The 18903-nt window shown below is 39.5% G+C and overlaps 2 protein-coding genes across 3 annotated transcripts in view; both read right to left on the bottom strand.

Moving 5' to 3' along the window:
• Window positions 1-720: 720 nt before the first annotated feature.
• Window positions 721-18903, bottom strand: part of zmp:0000001267 (b(0,+)-type amino acid transporter 1) — a 43793-nt gene continuing 25610 nt past the window's right edge. Inside the window, exons 6-7 of one of the 2 annotated variants that reach the window (XR_010016450.1) lie at window positions 11659-11788; window positions 721-735 (exon numbers count right to left, since the gene is read on the bottom strand). Coding sequence is in view for 1 of the 2 variants with exons in the window: in XM_063036630.1 (XP_062892700.1) it covers window positions 11729-11788 (60 nt within the window). In the remaining variant the exon portion in view is untranslated. Of the gene's footprint in view, window positions 736-11164; window positions 11789-18903 lie in introns of those variants that run through there. The other variant, XM_063036630.1, reaches the window with a different exon arrangement.
• On the bottom strand, window positions 7395-9157 carry LOC134339852 (rho-related GTP-binding protein RhoB). Its single transcript, XM_063036664.1, has one exon. The coding sequence runs from the start codon at window positions 8965-8967 to the stop codon at window positions 8377-8379; it is 591 nt and encodes a 196-aa protein (XP_062892734.1). The 5' UTR covers window positions 8968-9157; the 3' UTR covers window positions 7395-8376.

Below are 18903 nucleotides of genomic sequence, written 5' to 3'. Positions count from 1 at the left end.
CGTTGTATATTTTAGACAGAAAATCGTGTTACACAGTGTCAAAGTACAACTGAATGCAAAATCAGAAACCTAGTCACGCACACAAGAAAGGTCACTTGAAATGTTGTCATCTGTGTACCCAGCATGGATCAACACCTCTTAACAAAAAAGAGAGAAGATTTGACAGTATTCAGTGTGATATGTGAGTTTTCTAGAACATGGGTTGATTTCAATCAATTATATTTATTTACTGTGGATATACAGACATAAATTTAATGAGATATACATACTACTGAGAAATATGTTTGCACAGATAAAAACTGAAAACACAGCTCCAGTGTCATATTCAAGTTTACTGATGACACCACTGTCATTGGCCAAATCAAAGGTGGTGACAAATCAGCATTTAGGAGGGAGTTTGAAAACCTAGCTGAGTGGTACCACAACAACTATCTCTCTCTCTCGATGTCAGCAACACCATGGAGCTGATTATTGACTTCAGAAGAAGGAAACCAGAGACCAATCCTCATCGGAAGATCAGAGTTGGAGAAGGTCTGCAACTTTAAATTGCATTTTGTTTTCATTTCAGAGAAACTGACCTGAGCCCAGCATGTAAACGCAATTATGAAGAAGGCACAGCAGCGCCTCTGCTTCTGTAGGAGTTTGTGAAGATTCGGCACGGTATCTAAAACCTGAACAAACTTCTATAGATGTGTAATGGAGAGCATCACAGCCTGGTATGGAAACATCAATGCCCTAGAACAGAAAATCGCACAAAAATTAATGGATATGGCCCAGTCAATCACAGGTAAAACCCTCCCCACCGTTGGGTAATAATTCAGAGCCTGGTTGTGCATCAAAATGTTTGGTGAGAGAAACTACTTAATCTAACTGGTTTTGTTTTGGAGCTGTAAGAGAATAATTGGCATTTAAAAATTACAAACATACTGCTGTGTTCTGGAACGATGAAGATTATTGACAAGTAAGGTTGAGTTTAATATAAAGGAACAAAGTTTAAAAGCCAACGGCCTTCTTGGTACATTTTTACCACTGCAGTCATCACAGAGCTATAACTTGGGTCTGTTCCTACACGTCAAATAATTCTGAAATGGAATTTTGGAAGCAGAGACTTCACATGCACCAATGCAAGATAATAGAGAACAGGATGGAGTAAGGCAATTTCAGAAACTGCTTGAGGCAGGATTCATGATAGTATATGATTACTGAGTGATAATAGAAGGCTCTACAAGGAGTTTCAAGTTAATGTCAGTAATTGGGTTACAATTCAACCAATACCACAGGGCATCAAATCAATATGACTTGGTTACTTTTGGAAGTAGTCCCCTAATCTCTCTAAAAATGTAGAGTCTACTGAACTAAAGAGAAATTCCAGCACAAAAGACAGATTTCAAGTGGCCTTAATAGCTGATCAGAATTAGGTTCAGAGTCACTTTATTGCCAGTATTATGAAATGTAGCAGAATCGATTGTGGTTTGGTGCCAAGCATAAAACACAGGACAATACCATAACAGACAACACAATAGCACAAACATCAACAATTAGCAGAATGGTCACACGTGCAAACATCAATAATCAAACTTAAATAAATGTGAACATATGAACAGACTCAATAATTATCAACAGAACAAGGACAGCAGGAAAGACTATTTAATGGATGCAATGTAGGGACAGTGAGGGTACTACACCTGAGTGAGTTTTGTTAAGAAGCTGGGCAGCTACAGGAAAAAAGCTTTGGAGACCATGTGGATTCCTGGTCACATAAGTGTTAGAGTGGTCCAAATGTTGAAGAATGTACTGAAGGCACAAATTAATTACATCCTCAATTGAGCTGATGGGTTGTTAAATGGATTGAGCTCCCAGTGACCTTGTAAGCCACTTGTGGGTCAGTGGCTGCAATTAATAAATACCACCACTCTCTACTGAAACTGGCATTTCAGCATTATGGTGTATACCAGACCCAATGAATGGATTCATTTAGATTTTCAAAGTAAGGTACCATATATAAATCTCATTACACAAAACGCGAGTGCTTGGATTTGTTGGGTGGTGGAGTGGGCAGAAGAAGTGTATTACCATATTGCTCAAGTATAGGATTGGATGAGGGACAGAAAGCAGAGTAGAAATTAAAGGGATTGTTTTCAAGTTGCATTATAGGGGGAAAGTTTTCTTTGGCTTGTTGCGTGCTTGGTTATTCACAAGTTATATTTATGACTTGGATGAAAAGGCACAGTACAATATATGTAACTTTGATCATAAGTACAAATGTAGGATAGCGAGCTGACACTGAGGTGCAAAGATTTGGAAGGAAGATGTGAACAGATCAGATAAGAATATGCCAAATGGAGCATAATGTGATAAACCATAAGGTTATGCACTTGGTAGGAAGAAAGTGTTCTAAATAATGGGTAATTAGTAGAGATTTACATACAAGAGGATCCCATCATAATGGTTCCTGAAGGAAACCAGCAGCTAACTTGTACAATACTTTTTATTTAAACTTCAGTGCTCTGAGGCTCATTCATATCTATACAGTATTCAGGAGGTACTGCATTAGCATTGCCATCAGTGATTCAACTGACAAACTTGATGGAATAGATTTCGAACTCATTACCTGGACATAAATCAGTTATCAAAAATAAGAGCTAATGTAAAACTGGAGACAAATGGATCCCAATTTATTATCTCCACATACATCGACACGTCCACGTGGCATATCACAGAGAAGAGGCCAGTGGCCATTTATTCTAAAATAAAATTTAAAACTGCTGGAAACATTCAGCAGGTCATGAAGCCTCTATAGAAAGATCACTTATCAAGGTCTCAGTCCTGAAACATGGACGCTATTACTCTTTTCACAAAATTTGTCTCTGCAATGTTCTGATGACCATTAAATCTACATTTTCTAGGGCCTCATGTTAATACTGCATGTAACAATTGGGTTCAGTAGTGCATCTCATCAGACAAGGCAGCTAAAACCTTAATTTAAAAGACTTGCCTGGTACATACACCTTACTGAAAGTAATAGAATTGCAGGTGCAATTAATTTAGCTCCGTGCTTGAATTTGCTACCTTTACGATCAACTAACTACACACAAGAGTTAAATCCGTAATCCAGCATTTCCAGAGGGTGGTAGCAGTCCAATATGTTTTAGAAAGTCACAATGGAGTAGACACTTCAGATGCTTAGAAATTCAGAGATGGCATTGGCAGGATTTCCCAATAATTTCCAGAAGTTCTCCTGCCTGCTATCAAATCCTTGCAGAATACCCCTTCGGAATATAAATGCCTGTATCCTAACAAAGACCAACTTCTTTCATATGGGAAGACAAAAAAAAGGATGAAGGAATGTAGTACTGGACAAAAAATTTCATTCATTTCAGCTATCTCAGATATCAATGAATCATGATTATATTAATGCACAATACCAGTCCACTTGAATAGCTGATTGTTATGCATTTTGGCATTACATATAGAGATGACATCAGTCTAATTTTAAAAAGGTTAATCAATATAATGAAACCCTCTGTGCCTTTATCAAGGAAAGTGCCAGATAATATGCTGGTCAAAATGGATTAAAAGGAGCAATGGGTAGATTGATACAAAATTGGATTTAGGACAGGAAACAATTGTTCCCCTGGGTCACAACTAGGACAACGGCCTTTGTGGGTATATGTTACTAACTTAGACTTGAACATACAGAGCACCATTTCAAATTTAGCAAATGAGATGTTTGTATTGTAGTGAGGGTAATAATACATTTCAAGAGAAATACAAAGAGCCCAATGAAATGTTGGTCAAATAGCAGATGAAATGTATCAAATTATGAAGGTTATAAATGTGATAGGAAGAACAAGGGAAGACATTACAAATATTATAATTCTAAAGAGGATGCAGAAAAAAACCAAATGATTATGTTGAACCTGCATAAAGCACTGCTTTGACCACAAGTAGAATATTGTATCTATTTCTGCCTACAGCAAAATAGGAATGATTTCAAGCCCTTGGGGAAAAATACTACAGAAGATTTAGCAGAATACTCTGAAAAATTAGGAACTTTAATTGCATGAATAAATAGGAGAAAGCTTTTTTTAAGCTCACTTGGGTTGAGAAGATTGAAAGTTGAATTGATTTAGTTGTTCAAAATGATGAGTAAAACCAGTCCATTCTTGGTCAAAACTCAAAACATAATTCCTGTTCCAATCATTTTAGATTTTAGGTGTGTGATGAAAACCTTCCAGGAGTGGTCACTATTTGTAATTCCTGAATGAAACGGTGGTGTAAACATATTTAAATATCACCTTCAAGCAGAGTTGAACAAGTGTACACAGGAGAAACAATTGAGGATTTCACAAAGTTTGGCAAAGAGAATCACCAGATTGCCTGAGCAGAGAGGCAGCATGGATTGAAGCTAGATAAGAACACAAGAAAGCAGAAAGAGGCCACTCCGGCCTTGGTGCCTGCTGTTACTCAATAAAATTCTGTTTTTTTAAAAACCCCTATTCCACTTTCCTGCACTATCCCATTTCTCATGATTTCCTTAACACTGCCCCAAAAACTAACCTGCTTTTAGCAAAAATAAACTTAGTAAAAAACATCCACAGAACTCTGTAGAAAAGACTCCTAAAAAGATTCACTTACTCATTGGATGAAGGATTTTTATCTAACCTCAGTTCTCAATGGCAAAACCCTTTGCTCAAAGTTTGTAACTTTTGGTTCTGAACAATCCAGTCAAAATTTTAGAGAGTGTAGATCAAGGGACCTATTTAAAAATTTTCTTCAGAGAAAACGGGGTACACCAGAGGTATTTGCCACACTTCCTCTACTGCAGGTATGAGAGACCAAAGCTGTATAAAATATTCAAGATTTGGTCTCATCACAATCCTAATTAATTAGGGGAAAAAACACCTCTACTCTTTAACTCAAATCCTTATGCTATGAAAACTAGCATCAATTTGCTTTTCTAATTGCTTTACATGTTGTCCTTAGAATTCCCGTTCTATGCTCCCAAGAATCTGTCATTTAACAAATAACATTGATGAAATTACACAGAATTTCAAATGATCAATATTAGATTTTACTGCATTTTTGAACTTTTATTATTTACATTTAAACCTCCCCATACCTCCATCAAGATTGCAGTCCAACTCCACATTATTGGTGTAGAGTTCTGAATACCCACACATTTTAATCACTACACAATTGAAGCATACTTCTTGAGCACCTTTAAGCAAGGTTATTTCAGGCTGATGCCAGATCTTCACTTACATCCGATCATCAGCCTCAATAATTAGGAATCAGATGTATTCCTCATAAATTGAAGGAATTTTGCAAGTGCAAGTGAAGTATTGTTACTCCTAATTTGTCCCTTTATGTTCTACTTCTTCCTGAAGCCAGAAAGGCAGGCTTAGACCATGTTCTGCTTCTTCATAGGGTAAAGTTCTTGTCTTTGACACTTTCATGTCCAAGATGAGAAGTGGAATTTTAAGTATTTACCTGCATTAATTCCAAGGTTAAATCAAATTGTTCGCAGTTTCCTTCTTAGAACAGCTGCTGCAAATCATAGGTGAAACCTGCAGATATTTACTTTCTTGTTTTGTCCCAATAAGAACACTGGGAAAGTGGAGAAGGGCAAGGTGGACAATAGTAAATAAGAGATCATTTTCAAAAAAAAAAGCAACCCATTAAATGCTGGAGGAACTCAGCAGGCCAGGTGGCATCTATGGAAAAAAAAGTAGTCAATGTTTCAGCCCGAAATATTGACTTTACATTCCCCCCCGCCCAATAGATGTCACCTGGCCTGCTGAGTTCCTCCAGCATTGTGTGTTGCTCGGATTTTCAGTATCTGCAGATTTTCTCTTGCTTGCGATTTTCAAAAACAGCAGTTTGTGTAACAGAGCACATTGCCTACAATTGTTTTGCAGTAGAACAACAAATGTGGCTATCAACTTTACATCCAGTAATATTCGCAGTTTTTGGGCAGATTTGTAATAACAATCATTCAGAGATGTTAGTTATATTCTGGTTTTAAATTTTATTCTACCATTACAATGTGACATATTCCCTGTAATTAGATTTATTGTGCCTTTTCTAGTATTATCCTTGAATTAATCTGTATACCAAGGAATCAAGGTATTCGTAAATGATCTTTTTTTTAGGAGCACCATTTCAAATGATAAGGAAGTTGGATTTGTTTTCTCACAATGGCAGAAACTTGAGTTTTGAAGCAAAAAAATGACCGTGCGACATAATACTCTCTCTGTTGAAAATAATTGTTATGCATGGTCTTTTGTCCAATGGTTCACGAACGGTATATTTAAAAATTACTATTTCGATTTTGTGAGAGGCAAAGTGAAATACCATCTTGCACAGAAGTTACAAATGTATCAGGCAAATTGAACGTGCTGCGTGTGCAAATTATGAACAATGCAATGGGGTGCCACAGCACATTAGATACAACACCGCCTGTAAAAAATAAAAAGCCCATATTAAGGGTTTCAATTTGTTGTTTATAACATTGCCAGAATACCAGGAAAGGTCAGAGCAGATGATCGGGGGAGGGTGATGGTAAAAAGAGGAAATTAGTTAAAGCTAATAGATTCTGGTTTGGCTAAAAAGTTACTGAAAACTATTATAAAGTTAACATCAGGGCATATACTCCGAGGGCAAGATAGGCTTCCGTGTTACTTATTTACTAGGGTCAATGGTTGTGGTCCTTACATATGCCTAAGGATACAAATTACTCTAGTGGACAATTGGGAGTCTTTTCATTGAACACTTTCTTTCTCTCAAGGGTATATTCACGCTTCACACCAACCGAAAGAGTCCCTCCCTCAGAAACGCCCGTGCAACTATTCAAACGTACAATCCCCCGGCGATGCCTTAGCAAATAAGAAATTTAATCTTGTTTAAAGAATGTATCCAAATTTTATGTTGTGCGGTAGTGTTAAGTTCCCATATTTGTATGAACTGGCACTCCTATTTGGATACTTATTTGAATACACCAATGAATTCGAGCACGAGAATTAGAAATGCCAGGATTAGGAATAAACGCAGTGCCAACCAGGCCGATTACTGCAGAGAGCCCTATTTGCTGTCAACATGGAAGGCGTTAGATCAGCAGAAGGGAATAAAAACTAACCACGCCCATTCCCTCACAAAAGATAACAAACGAATTCGGACTGTCCTTAATCACCACGTTTCACAAAAAAAGTATTTTTCTGTGCACTTAACGAAACATATTGTTTCCAATACCGGAGCAGCCCGCCTTCTCCGTTAGTGCTGGGATCCAGCATTACATTTTGGACAGCCGCGCAGACTCAAACGACACTCGACTAATTTTTTTTTAAAAACCCTAGGCTTTTGCAATAATTATGAAATAAAAACAAACCAATATGCCAGTTTTGATTACATTTAATACCTTGCGTGAAAACGAATCTTTACACAGCTTATACTTCGGTATACAATTCTGTAAACAAATGCACGTCTCGGCCTCAATGCGAAGCTTCGCCATTTTCTGAGTTTAACACTGAATCAGTGAGGGCCCACCTCAGTACCACTTAAGAGATATAGCAAAAATATCGATGGAACTTGAGAAGTCCTCTACAGATGCTCAGAGCAAAATAAAAGGTTGTAAATTATCCTCCCATTTTCTCTTGTGTATATAGTGAGAATCCCAAAGTTTATCGTCAGTGCCACCACACGAGTATTTTGTTCTGGAGGTCGCCCCAAACTGCCTCGATGGCCCACTTCAGGCAGATGGCACAACCGGACAGTCATTCGTGAGCAGGCTAGATGCAAGTCGTAGGTCGGTGAGGGGAGTACCACCGTGCCCTTTCCAATATGCCATGTCCCTTTGCCGGGCACCCCCTCGCACACCAAGATGTCGCTTAAAGCGAACCGGACAAAACAACGAAAAGGGGATCGGCGGAGGAACCCACCCCAAACCTTTCTCGTCGCTTCTCACAGAAGAAAAACATAAACGTCTCTCTCAATATAAACACACATATATACACACACATTAAAGCATTGTTTCACAACATTGGCATATTGTAAGGCAGTCCGTCTGCTGCACCCCGACTGGGATGCCATACAACCCGTGGCTCTACCAGGACAGTGCCACCTGCAATGGGTATGAATAACTCAGCTTCAGCCCACTTAAAATAAACCAAAAAAAAATCTGCATCTCTCTCTCACGGTGGTCGATCGGCTCTGTCAGAGAACAAAAAGAAACATTTCCCCCACCCCTTCTTTAGTGATGTCCCGTATTTTCTTCCTAGAAACTGTCCGCATTTTCTTACTGTCCAAGAGTCAAGTCCCCCCTCGGGAGGAGTTCGGCTTGCAGAGTAGTGTCGGCTGGCCGCAGTGCTAGGGGAAGCATCATAGGACGGTGCAGCAGTGAGCGCAGCCTCTGCTGGGCCGGGCTCGCTTCTGCAACGCTGCCCGGGTCGCGGTCTCGAACACCTCCCGTACTCCTTCCTTGGTCTTGGCCGAGCATTCCAAGTAGTCGTAAGCTCCGATACGCACAGCCATGGCGCGGCCATCCTCCGTGCGTACAGGCTCCTGTTTCATACGGGCCAGCTCGTTCCTAACGTTCTCGTCGTTCCGCAGATCCTTCTTGTTGGCCACCAGGATGATGGGCACATTGGGGCAGAAGTGCTTCACCTCCGGCACCCACTTCTCGGGGATGTTCTCCAGCGAGTCGGGACTGTCCACCGAGAAACACATCAGGATCACGTCAGTGTCCGGGTAGGACAGGGGTCGCAGACGATCGTAGTCCTCCTGACCTGCCGTGTCCCACAGCGCCAGTTCCACCTGCTTGCCGTCCACCTCGATGTCGGCCACGTAGTTCTCGAACACCGTGGGCACATAAACCTCGGGAAACTCGTCCTTACTGAACACAATCAGGAGGCATGTCTTCCCGCAGGCACCGTCTCCCACCACCACAAGTTTCTTCCGAATTGCAGCCATGACTCCTCGTTTGTTTTCCTTTCTATTTTGTTCTCCGACTTTTCTTTCTCTTAAAACTATTTTTATGAATTGTTGTGCCAATGCAAAGACTGTCTTGCAATCCGAGCAGTAACACAAGCTAGAGCGAAACGAATCTACTCAGTATCTCTCCTCCAGTAGCGCACAACCAAGCAATGCATGCATCGAAACCGTCTCTTTCACCTTTTAAAGGGCCGGCGCTATCGCCTAAATATAGCCGTCCAATGGCAAGCTACTGGTTGAGCTCATCGGCTCTCTCCGCCTCCCCTTGATTGGAGCCGCGCTGCTGGAAAGTGCAAGAGGTTAGCTAGCTCCCAGACTATGAAAGACAGGAAGGGAAACTCGGTTGAAGTACCCTCCCCCACGTTAGATTTAAAAAAAAGTTTTGAAAAGGAATAATCCAGTCTGCACTTTTTGACATTCAAATCGGAGGCTGTTAGTGAAAAAAGAAACACGATTTCTGAAATGCCTACATATTTGCTCCGTTTCGATTTTTTGAATAAAACAACCGGCATTTGGGAAGGGACAACAAATGAGCTCAGAACTCGTTTGGGGAAGCAATAAATCACGCCCAGGGCTATCTGTACTTTAAAGTGACAAATATTGTGCAGAACAGTTAGTATTTTAGAACCAATAAAATTGTCTTCCCTTTAGATGACTCACTGGGAGTGTCGGATTTTAAATAGAAGTGCAGCAACTTTTCTTTCTACACTGTGTAACAGGATTCAATAGATTCTAAATTAACCATTTGCCTGCATTTGTCTGTACCAATCTATGAATGTCCTGCAGTAACCATTAAGTTATGTGTTGGTGATTGATGGCCATTGTCAGTTGTGAGTCCGTAATTTTTATTTTTAGTATTAAAATAATATACCAATATAAACGTTCACTCAGATGAATTTAACAAATCTGTAAAATCCCACCTGGTCCATCAATCCTATATACTGTCTAAAACTGAACCAAAGTGTTTCCATCCATGGTATCATATTTGACCCTGTGATAGAATTTTAGCCATGGCATCATTAAAACCAGCCTTTAATTGTTGTCTCAGCTGACAGACCATCCCAAATGATCTTCTGAAATCTTCAAACAAGCCATTATTAACTGCGATCATAATAACCCAGAGCTCTTTGGGCCTGATTCCTTTGTCCCATGGAAAGCTAACAGAGAGCAGATGCTAGAAATCTGAAGTGAAAACAAGAAATGGAAGCAAAATCAACAGGTCAGATAGGATCAACAGAGAGGGAAAAACATGTTATTTTTTTTGATAGAATACTTTCTGAAGGACATCCAAAACTCTGTTGTCCCTGTACTGGCTCATATCATTCAGTGAGTACCCCTCACTTGTACATTGGGTTCAAGTGAAACAATTGAAGTCCTGGCTTGTTAATTATAATGGCTTTTTTTCCCCTTTCCTTTCCAGTCCTGAGGGTCTCAGCCCAAAATGTCAACTCTTTATTCCCTTCCATAGATGCTGCCTGACCTGTCGAGTTCCTCCAGCATTTTGTCTGTGTGTTACTCTGGATTTCCAGCATCTGCAGAATCTCTTGTCTTTATAAGTCTTCCTCTTGGTTTTCAAGTCCTTCTGCAGGATTGCCCTTCTTCAATCCCTATAACCTCTAGCATTCCTAATTCCTCCAGTTCCAATTGAATGACATGAACTTGAAACAATAAATCTGATTTTGCTTGACATATTAATTATTTCCAATAATTTCCATTTTGTTTCCAGTTCTTTACTTTTAATCATACCCAGTTTAGTTGCTCCACTATTGGCAGCAATGCCTTAATTCTGGAATTTCCTCATCACTTAAACTCTTCTCAGGTTTCCAGGTTTCCAGCTGGGTATAACTGACCCAGGCATCATCCCCGATGAAGATGGCAGAGTTTGTCATCGAAATGTCGGTTATAATCGATACCGGTACGCCGATGGAAGCCTGAGATGAGTTTATTCATCATATACACACATATCCTTTTCCCTCATTGCTTGTCCAGCTCCACCTCTCTCCTCTTATATGACCATCCCTAAAACCAGAGTTTAGGTCATCGCTCCTTATGTGACTGAGCTTTAAATGCTAATGATTACGAAGTACTTTGAGATATTTTAATATAGTAAAAATGTTATATGAATTGTTATGTTATAGCTTTGTAATCAATGGTAAATAATAACGATTACCCTCTGTTATTACTTTGAAGTCTATTTAAATAGATTTAATTAAAAAGTTGAGAAATATGAATTGTTTTCCACTCTATATCAGTTCCCCATCCTAAGGACATTAAATTTTAGTCACTGAACAAAAAGTTGACATTTAAAGAAATTTTTTGAAACCATTTTGTTGCCAAGCCTGTTCGTAAAATAACAGATTGGCAATTAAATTGGCAGAGCGTATGGATGCAAATTTATAATGGAACAAAATTGTTATAAAACATACATAATGTGAGAACTGAAAGCAAAGTTCCATGAAAAAGAAAGATTTACCTCAGCAAGATTTTAAAATTTATTTTTCATAACTATAAAATAATATTGTTTGCTTATTATACTTTGCAACCTAAATGCATGGTCTCTGGAATATGAGCCAGTTGATGTAATAGTGCACCACATCATATAACATGTGTTTAAGTCACTTGATACAGTGACATGAGTTTGCTATCCAGACTGTTACCAGGGACACACACCAAGACAAACATCAAGTGCTGTTGGAAGATCATCAACGTGGTGAAAGATGCACTTGGGTCAGGCTGAATCTTACTGGTCTTCCAGGTCAAGATGTCCATCAGGAAATGCTGCCAGCTGGCATATTCCAGGCTGAAAAAGTACGTCAGAATCAGAATTGGGTTTATTATTACTGGTATGTCACAAAATCTCTTGTTTTGCAGAGAAAGGTATAAAAATTACTCAATGTTCCAATGTACATAAATATTGCAAAAGAGGAACAGTGAGCTACTGTTTATAAGACTTATGACTGAGAGGAAGAAATTGTTCCTAAAAGATTGAGTATGATTTTTCAGGCTCCTGTGCCCCCTCCCCAATGCTAATAACAAGAAGAGTGCATATCTCAAGTGGTGAGGGTCTTTAATGATGAATTCTGCCTTTGTGAGGCATTGGCATTTGAAGAGGTCGTAGAGAAGGTTTTGCCTCTGATGGAACTGGATCTTGTGCAATGGAACATCCGTTCTTTGGATCTTGTGCAATGGAACATCCACACTAGGAAAGGATGTAATTAGGGGATGCAGTGAAGCTTGGTGCAGCCAACACAAAGGCTTTGTAGAGAAAAACTGTAGTGTAAGGTTCTTCTGCCACTAAAAGTTGAAGGTCTAAGCACCGTATAACCCCCTCTCAGACACTTTAAATCTGTGTCATGAAAGAGGCTACCTGAATGGTAAAGGAGCTCTCTACAGAGAACTGCTAACACTACAAATGCATAGAACCAATAACACTTTAATTATAAAGGCTGAACAACACTATGAATGTAAAAGAAACTCATGTACTGCTTTTATATTTCTTGTATAATTTTATGAATAAAATTTAATTTTGAAATTTTAAAAAATTTGCAGCAACTTACTATTAGGATTGAGTTTGTATCATTGTACATTGCAGGCATTAGTGTAAATCAAAGTCTTGTGGGATTGTTAGTTTGGATTATGCAATATTTCCACTCAATCAACAGAGAATTGGCCAATATCTGTAGTTTTCCAGCTGCCGTATAAAGACATGATATTGAATTTTTCACATGAAAGTCCAATGGTTTGCCATAGTGTGAACTCTTATTGTGAGCACTAATTTTGTGACAACTAAAACCAGTTGTGTTCTTCCTAACCTCGCAACAAATGTATTTGGGGAGCTTCAACCAAATTTGAAGCTGGACATGAGCGCCACCTACAGATTCAAAATAGTATTAATCAAGCTTTGGCTTTGGATATCGTCAGAGTGAAATGGGCAATCAAGGGCTGAAAAATAGAATGGATAGCTAATATAGAATTATCATTCACTGTGAAGCATGCTTGACTTCCATAATTTTTTAAATTGATCTATTAAATTCCATATGTATGAAAATCAATGGCAGTGATTTCTAACTTACAGCCTATCTGTAAATCCCTGATTTGCTTATTGGTAAATTTTGAAGCACATTTAATTCATTGATTACTGGTTGATTGGGATCAGGTATGTTCCTGGTCTGGTTTAAAGCAACATCACTTAATTAGGAATATACTCTGAAAGTAATTTCAATAATAAAAGCATACCCTCATACCTTCTGAATCATGACAAGGGTAATGATTCTGACAAGCTACCACCAACATCACTTGTGTAACCAGAGGAGCCAACACACAGTAAAAACGAGACAATGTTTTTCAGGACCATGGTGCTACATGAACAATACAAAACTACACTGAACTATGTAAAACAACATAAAACTACTCTAGGCTACAGACCTACCCAGGACTGCATAAAGTTCACAAAACAGTGCAGGCATTATGATGATGATTATGAAGTCCTCTTTTATTGTCATTTAGTAATTATTGCATTAAGAAATGATACATTATTTCCTCTGGTGTGATATCACAAAACACAGGACAAACCAAGACTGAAAAAACTAACAAAACCACGTAATTATAACATATAGTTACAAACAGTGTAACAATACCATAACTTGATGAAGAAGTCCGTGAGCACAGTAAAGTTCAAAGTTTCTCAAATGTCCCACATCTCACGCAGACGGGAGAAGGAAGAAAAACTCTCCCTGCCATGCCGGCCACAATCCAACTCTGAGTCATCCGAAAACTTCGAGCTCTGATCAGCTCTCCGACACTGAGTACTGAGCGCCATCTCTGTCTGAATGATTCAACCTCCTTCTCGGTCACCAAAAGCAGGCAAGGCCAGAGATTTTGAGGTCTACCCTCCGAAAGATTCCGGACCACACAGTAACGACAGCAGCGAACGGGCATTTCAGAAATTTCTCCAGATGTTCCTCTGTGCTTTCACGTCCATTCTCCATCAAATCAGAATTGTCCAAGGCCCCTATTTAACAGATACAATATCATTTTTCTCCAGAGAGCTGTGGTGAAATAATAAACAAGACAATATGCACAGTAGAGGGCAGTAGGCTGGTGTCAGTCCACGCTCTGGGTATTGAGGAGTCTGATGGCTTGGGGGGAAGAAACTGTTACATAGTCTGGTTGTGAGAGCCCAAATACTTTGGTGCCTTTGGCCAGATGGCAGGAGGGAGAAGGGTTTGTATGAGGGGTGCGTGGGATCCTTCATAATACTGTTTGCTTTGCGGATGCAGTGTGTGGTGTAAATGTCTGTAATGGCGGGAAGAGAGACCCCGATGATCTTCTCAGCTGACCTCACTATCCACTGCAGGGTCTTGCGATCCGAGATGGTGCAATTTCTGAACCAAGCAGTGATGTAGCTGCTCAGGATGCTCTCAATACAACCTCTGTAGAATGTGGTGAGGATGGGGGGTGGAAGATGGACTTTTCTCGGCCTTCGCAGAAAGTAGAGATGCTGCTGGCTTTCTTTGCAATGGAGCTGGTGTTGAGGGACCAGGTGAGATTCTCCGCCAGGTGAACACCAAGAAATTTGGTGCTCTTAACAATCCCTACGGAGGAGTCGTCGATGTTCAGCGGAGAGTAGTCATTCTGTGTCCTCCTGAAGTCAACAACCATCTCTTTTGTTTTGTTCACATTCAGAGACAGGTTGTTGGTTCTGCACCAGTCCATTAGTCGCTGCACCTCCTGTCTGTATGCTGACTCACCATTCTTACTGATGAGACCCACCATGGTCGTGTCATCGGTGAACTTGATGATGTGGTTTGAGCTGTGTGTTGCAGCAGAGTCGTGGGTCAGCAGAGTGAACAGCAGTGGACTGAGCACACAGCCCTGGGGGGCCCCTGTGCTCAGTGTGATGGTGTTGGAGATGCTGCTTCCAATCCGGACTGACTGAGGTCTCCCAGTCAGGAAGTCTAGGATCCAGTTGCAGAGGGAGGTGTTCAGGCCCAGAAGGCTCAGCTTTCCAATCAGTTTCCGAGGAATGATTGTGTTGAATGCTGAACTGAAGTCTATGAACAGCATTTGAATGTACGTGTCTATTTTGTCCAGGTGGGTTAGGGCCAGGTGGAGGGTGATGGCAATGGCATCGCCTGTTGAATGGTTGGGACAGTATGCAAACTGCAGGGGGTCCAGTGAGGGGGGCAGCAGGGTCTTGATGTGTCTCATGACGAGCCTTTCGAAACACTTCATGATGATGGATGTGGGTGCGATAGGACAGTAGTCGTTGAGGCAGGACACTGAAGACTTCTTTGGCACGGCAATGGTGGCGGCCTTGAAGCACATAGGAATGACGGCGCTGCTCAGGGAGATGTTGAAGATGTGCCTGCACTTTGTCAGGTCCAATCACTTGGCTGTATTTCTACTCCCAGAGTATACGCAGTCACTGTGCACCAGTGATGAGAACAGGAAAGATATGGTTAAGGGAAGTGGAGGAGTCAAAGTGGAGTATTTACAAGACTGTCTTGAATCACTAGATGATGATATTCAGGGATTCATCTTTGGATCTGAATGACCTTGCCATGGCCATCACTGACAGCATGGATGAACATGTGCCTTTGAGAATATATCGAGTTTCCCCAAACCAGAATCCTTGGAGGAACGAGGAGATTCGCAGCCTGCTGAGCACTAGATCCACCGCATTTAGGACCTCCAATCCACAACTCTACAACAAGTCCAGGTATGACGTACAGAAAGCCATCATGAGATTGAAAAGGGAATTCTGCATGAAGCTAGAGCCACAATTGCATGCATGACAGCTGTGGCAGGGTTTGGATATCATTGCCTCCTATAAGGCAAAACCTTACAACATAAATAGCAGCTTTGCTTCACTCCCCAATGAGCTCGATGCCTATTACGCACACCTTGAAAGAAGAAATAACACTATACCTATGCAAATCCCCACAGCATCTGACGACCCAATGATATTTGTATCAGAAGCCAATGTCAGAACATTGAGGATAAACCCTCATAAATTTTCAGACCTCGGTGATACTGAAAAGTTGTGTTGACCAACTGACTAGAGTTGTTCAAGAACAACCTCAACCTCTCACTGCTGCTGTTGGAGGTTCCCGCCTGTTTCAGGAGAGCATCAATCTCGCTGGTGCCCAAGAAGAGCTGGGTAAGCTGCCTCAATGATAATTACCCAGTGGCACCTGCATCTACTGTGATGAAGTGCTTTGAGAGGTTGGTCTTGATTAGAATTAACTTCTGCCTGAGCAAGTACCTGGACCAGCTGCAATTTGCCCAACGCCACAACAGGTGTACAGCGGATTCACTCAAATTTAGAGTACCTAGACATCAGCAAAACATACATCAGGCTGCTGTTTATTAATTTCAGTTTGATGCTCAATGCCATCTCCCCTTACTACCAATCAACGAGCTTTAAAACTTAGACCTCTGTACCTCCCCCTGCAGCTGGATTCTCAGCTTCTTCATCGGGGGACCACAGTCAGTGTGGATTGGTAATAATGTCATGGTGGAGAGGCCTGTGTTTTCCTGAGATCCCAGAGTGATGCCCTCAGGAGTTTAGCTCCTGGTCGGTCACCCATGGCGGTAATTTCAAGGAGAAGGAGGTTCCAGGAGGATCCAACCAAGACCTCAACAATGGAGCTAGCGGAGGATGATAACACATCACAATGGCGGTGAAGGTGGAAGAAGGCTGCAGCAGTGGAGGGTCCCCGGACGTCTTGCATTCCATGCCATTGAACCTGACCCTGATCTGTCAAGAACTGTGTGATGTCTGCTTGTGCATCAGACTCCCCACATTAAACAAAGCACACAGACCTGTTTTCCATTAAGAGAATCCATCCTAATGACAACCTTTTAGGAGCATATCATACTCTAATCAAGTGATTGCACCACTAGTATTACTACTACTACTACAGGTGCCTGAAGACCTATACTCAATGTATTAGGAACAGCTTCTTTCCATCCACCACTTTTGTCTATAATAAATGAATAAATGAATGAATGAATGAATGAATGAGTGAAATTTATTTCGGTCAGTACAAACATAACAAAAAGCATCATTTTCAGTAATGATTTCATAAGACAAAATTACAACAAAAAAAACCATAGATATTCTTTAAAACAGACCGAAAGGGTGTAGGCTGAAGCTACAGCTTATTACGCCTACCACACTTACTTATACAACGACATATTTGGCGTCAATCATATCAAAACAAAAGAATTCATAATCTTTTAACACAAAATCCAATTCCAAGTATCATTTATTTACATTACTCCCATTCATTTTAAATCATGTATTTTATATTTGTTCATTAAATTATTTTTAAATAATTTTTTAAACTTGTTGTGTGGTGCATGTTTTTAAATTCTCACTACAACTGTTCCATAGGTTTACCCTCTGACTGAAATACAATGATTTTTTACATTTGTTCTTATTCTTTGTTTTTGAAATATACATGTTCCTCTCAAATCATGTTGACTTTCTCTCATTTTAAACGACCTTTAGATACTTTATGGTAGCTGTCCATTTTTCACTTTATACATAATTTGTATTATTTTAAAATCTATGAAATCTCTGAATTTTAAAGTGTTTAGTTGAATAAATAGTGGATTGGTTGGCTCATAATAACTTGTCTCATTTACAATTCGTATGATTTTCTTTTGGAGTAGAAAAATTGAGTTTGTATTTGTTTTGCATGTATTTCCCCATACCTCTACACAGTAAGTCATGTATGGGACTATAAGTGAACCGTGTAATGTATACAAAGATTCCTGATTTAAGAAATCTTGTGCTTTGTACAGTATTGCAATAGATTTTGACATTTTTGCTTTGACATAATATATAGGTGGTTTCCAGCTTAATTTATTATCTATTACCACTCATAAAAATTTTGTTTCAGATACCATATCAATTTCAACATCATTTATTCTAAGCTTACTCTATGAGTTTGGTACACGGTTTCCAAATATTATGAATTTAGTTTTGCTTTGATTCTATGATAACTTGTTAGTATCAGACCATTTCTTTATAATTTTTAGTTCTTTCTCCACTGTATCCAAAAGTTGTTTCAGATGTTCCCCACTACAAAATATAGTTGTATCATCAGCAAATAATATACATTTTAATGTCTGAGAGACCATACATATATCATTTATATACAAAATGAACAGCAATGGACCAAGCACTGAACCTTGTGGAACTCCACAAGTTACACTCAAAAGTTTTAAATTCAAGTTGTTTATATGTACATACTGATACCTGTCTTCCAAATAACAACTTAACCAGTCATGTGCCACCCCTCTAATATCATATCTTTCTAATTTTGTTAATAATAATTTATGGTCAATGGTGTCAAATGCTGTTTTTAGATCAAGGAATATTCCCCACTGTGTATTCATTTCTTTCTATAGTGTTTGATATTTCGTCTACAAAATCTATTAATGCTGTTGTAGTGGTTCTGTTTTTTTCTGAAACCATATTGCTGTTCACAGAATATATTGTGTTTTGTTATGAAATCATTTAACCTTCTTACAAGTATTTTTTCCAATATTTTGGAAAACTGTGAGAGCAAAGGAACTGGCCTATAATTTGAAAATACATGTTTACCTCCAGCTTTGTATATTGGAATGATCTTCGCTATTTTCATTTTATTGGGAAATTTTCCAGCAATCATTGACTGATTACAAACATGAGTCAGTCGTTTCACCATAATTATAAGTTATAGTAATATTTATGTCTTGCACTGTACTGCTGCTGCAAAACAACAGATTTCACAACATGTCAGTGATAATCATTCTGATTCTGATTTGTTTCACACCCTTTAGAGTGATTTCTAGGTGATCCCAACATGCCAATCATCACTAGTTACAATTTTTCAGAATAGCTTTCAGGTAATTTTAAAT

This window comes from Mobula hypostoma, chromosome 2 (genome assembly GCF_963921235.1).
Source record: "Mobula hypostoma chromosome 2, sMobHyp1.1, whole genome shotgun sequence".
Classification (NCBI taxonomy): domain Eukaryota; kingdom Metazoa; phylum Chordata; class Chondrichthyes; order Myliobatiformes; family Myliobatidae; genus Mobula; species Mobula hypostoma.
Note: the sequence above shows the minus strand (reverse complement) of the source record. Positions and strands in the feature narration are given on the sequence as shown.

Bases quoted from the DNA above. Each gene is read 5' to 3' on its own strand.
- LOC134339852 (XM_063036664.1), bottom strand. From the start codon at position 8,967: ATGGCTGCAATTCGGAAGAAACTTGTGGTGGTGGGAGACGGTGCCTGC.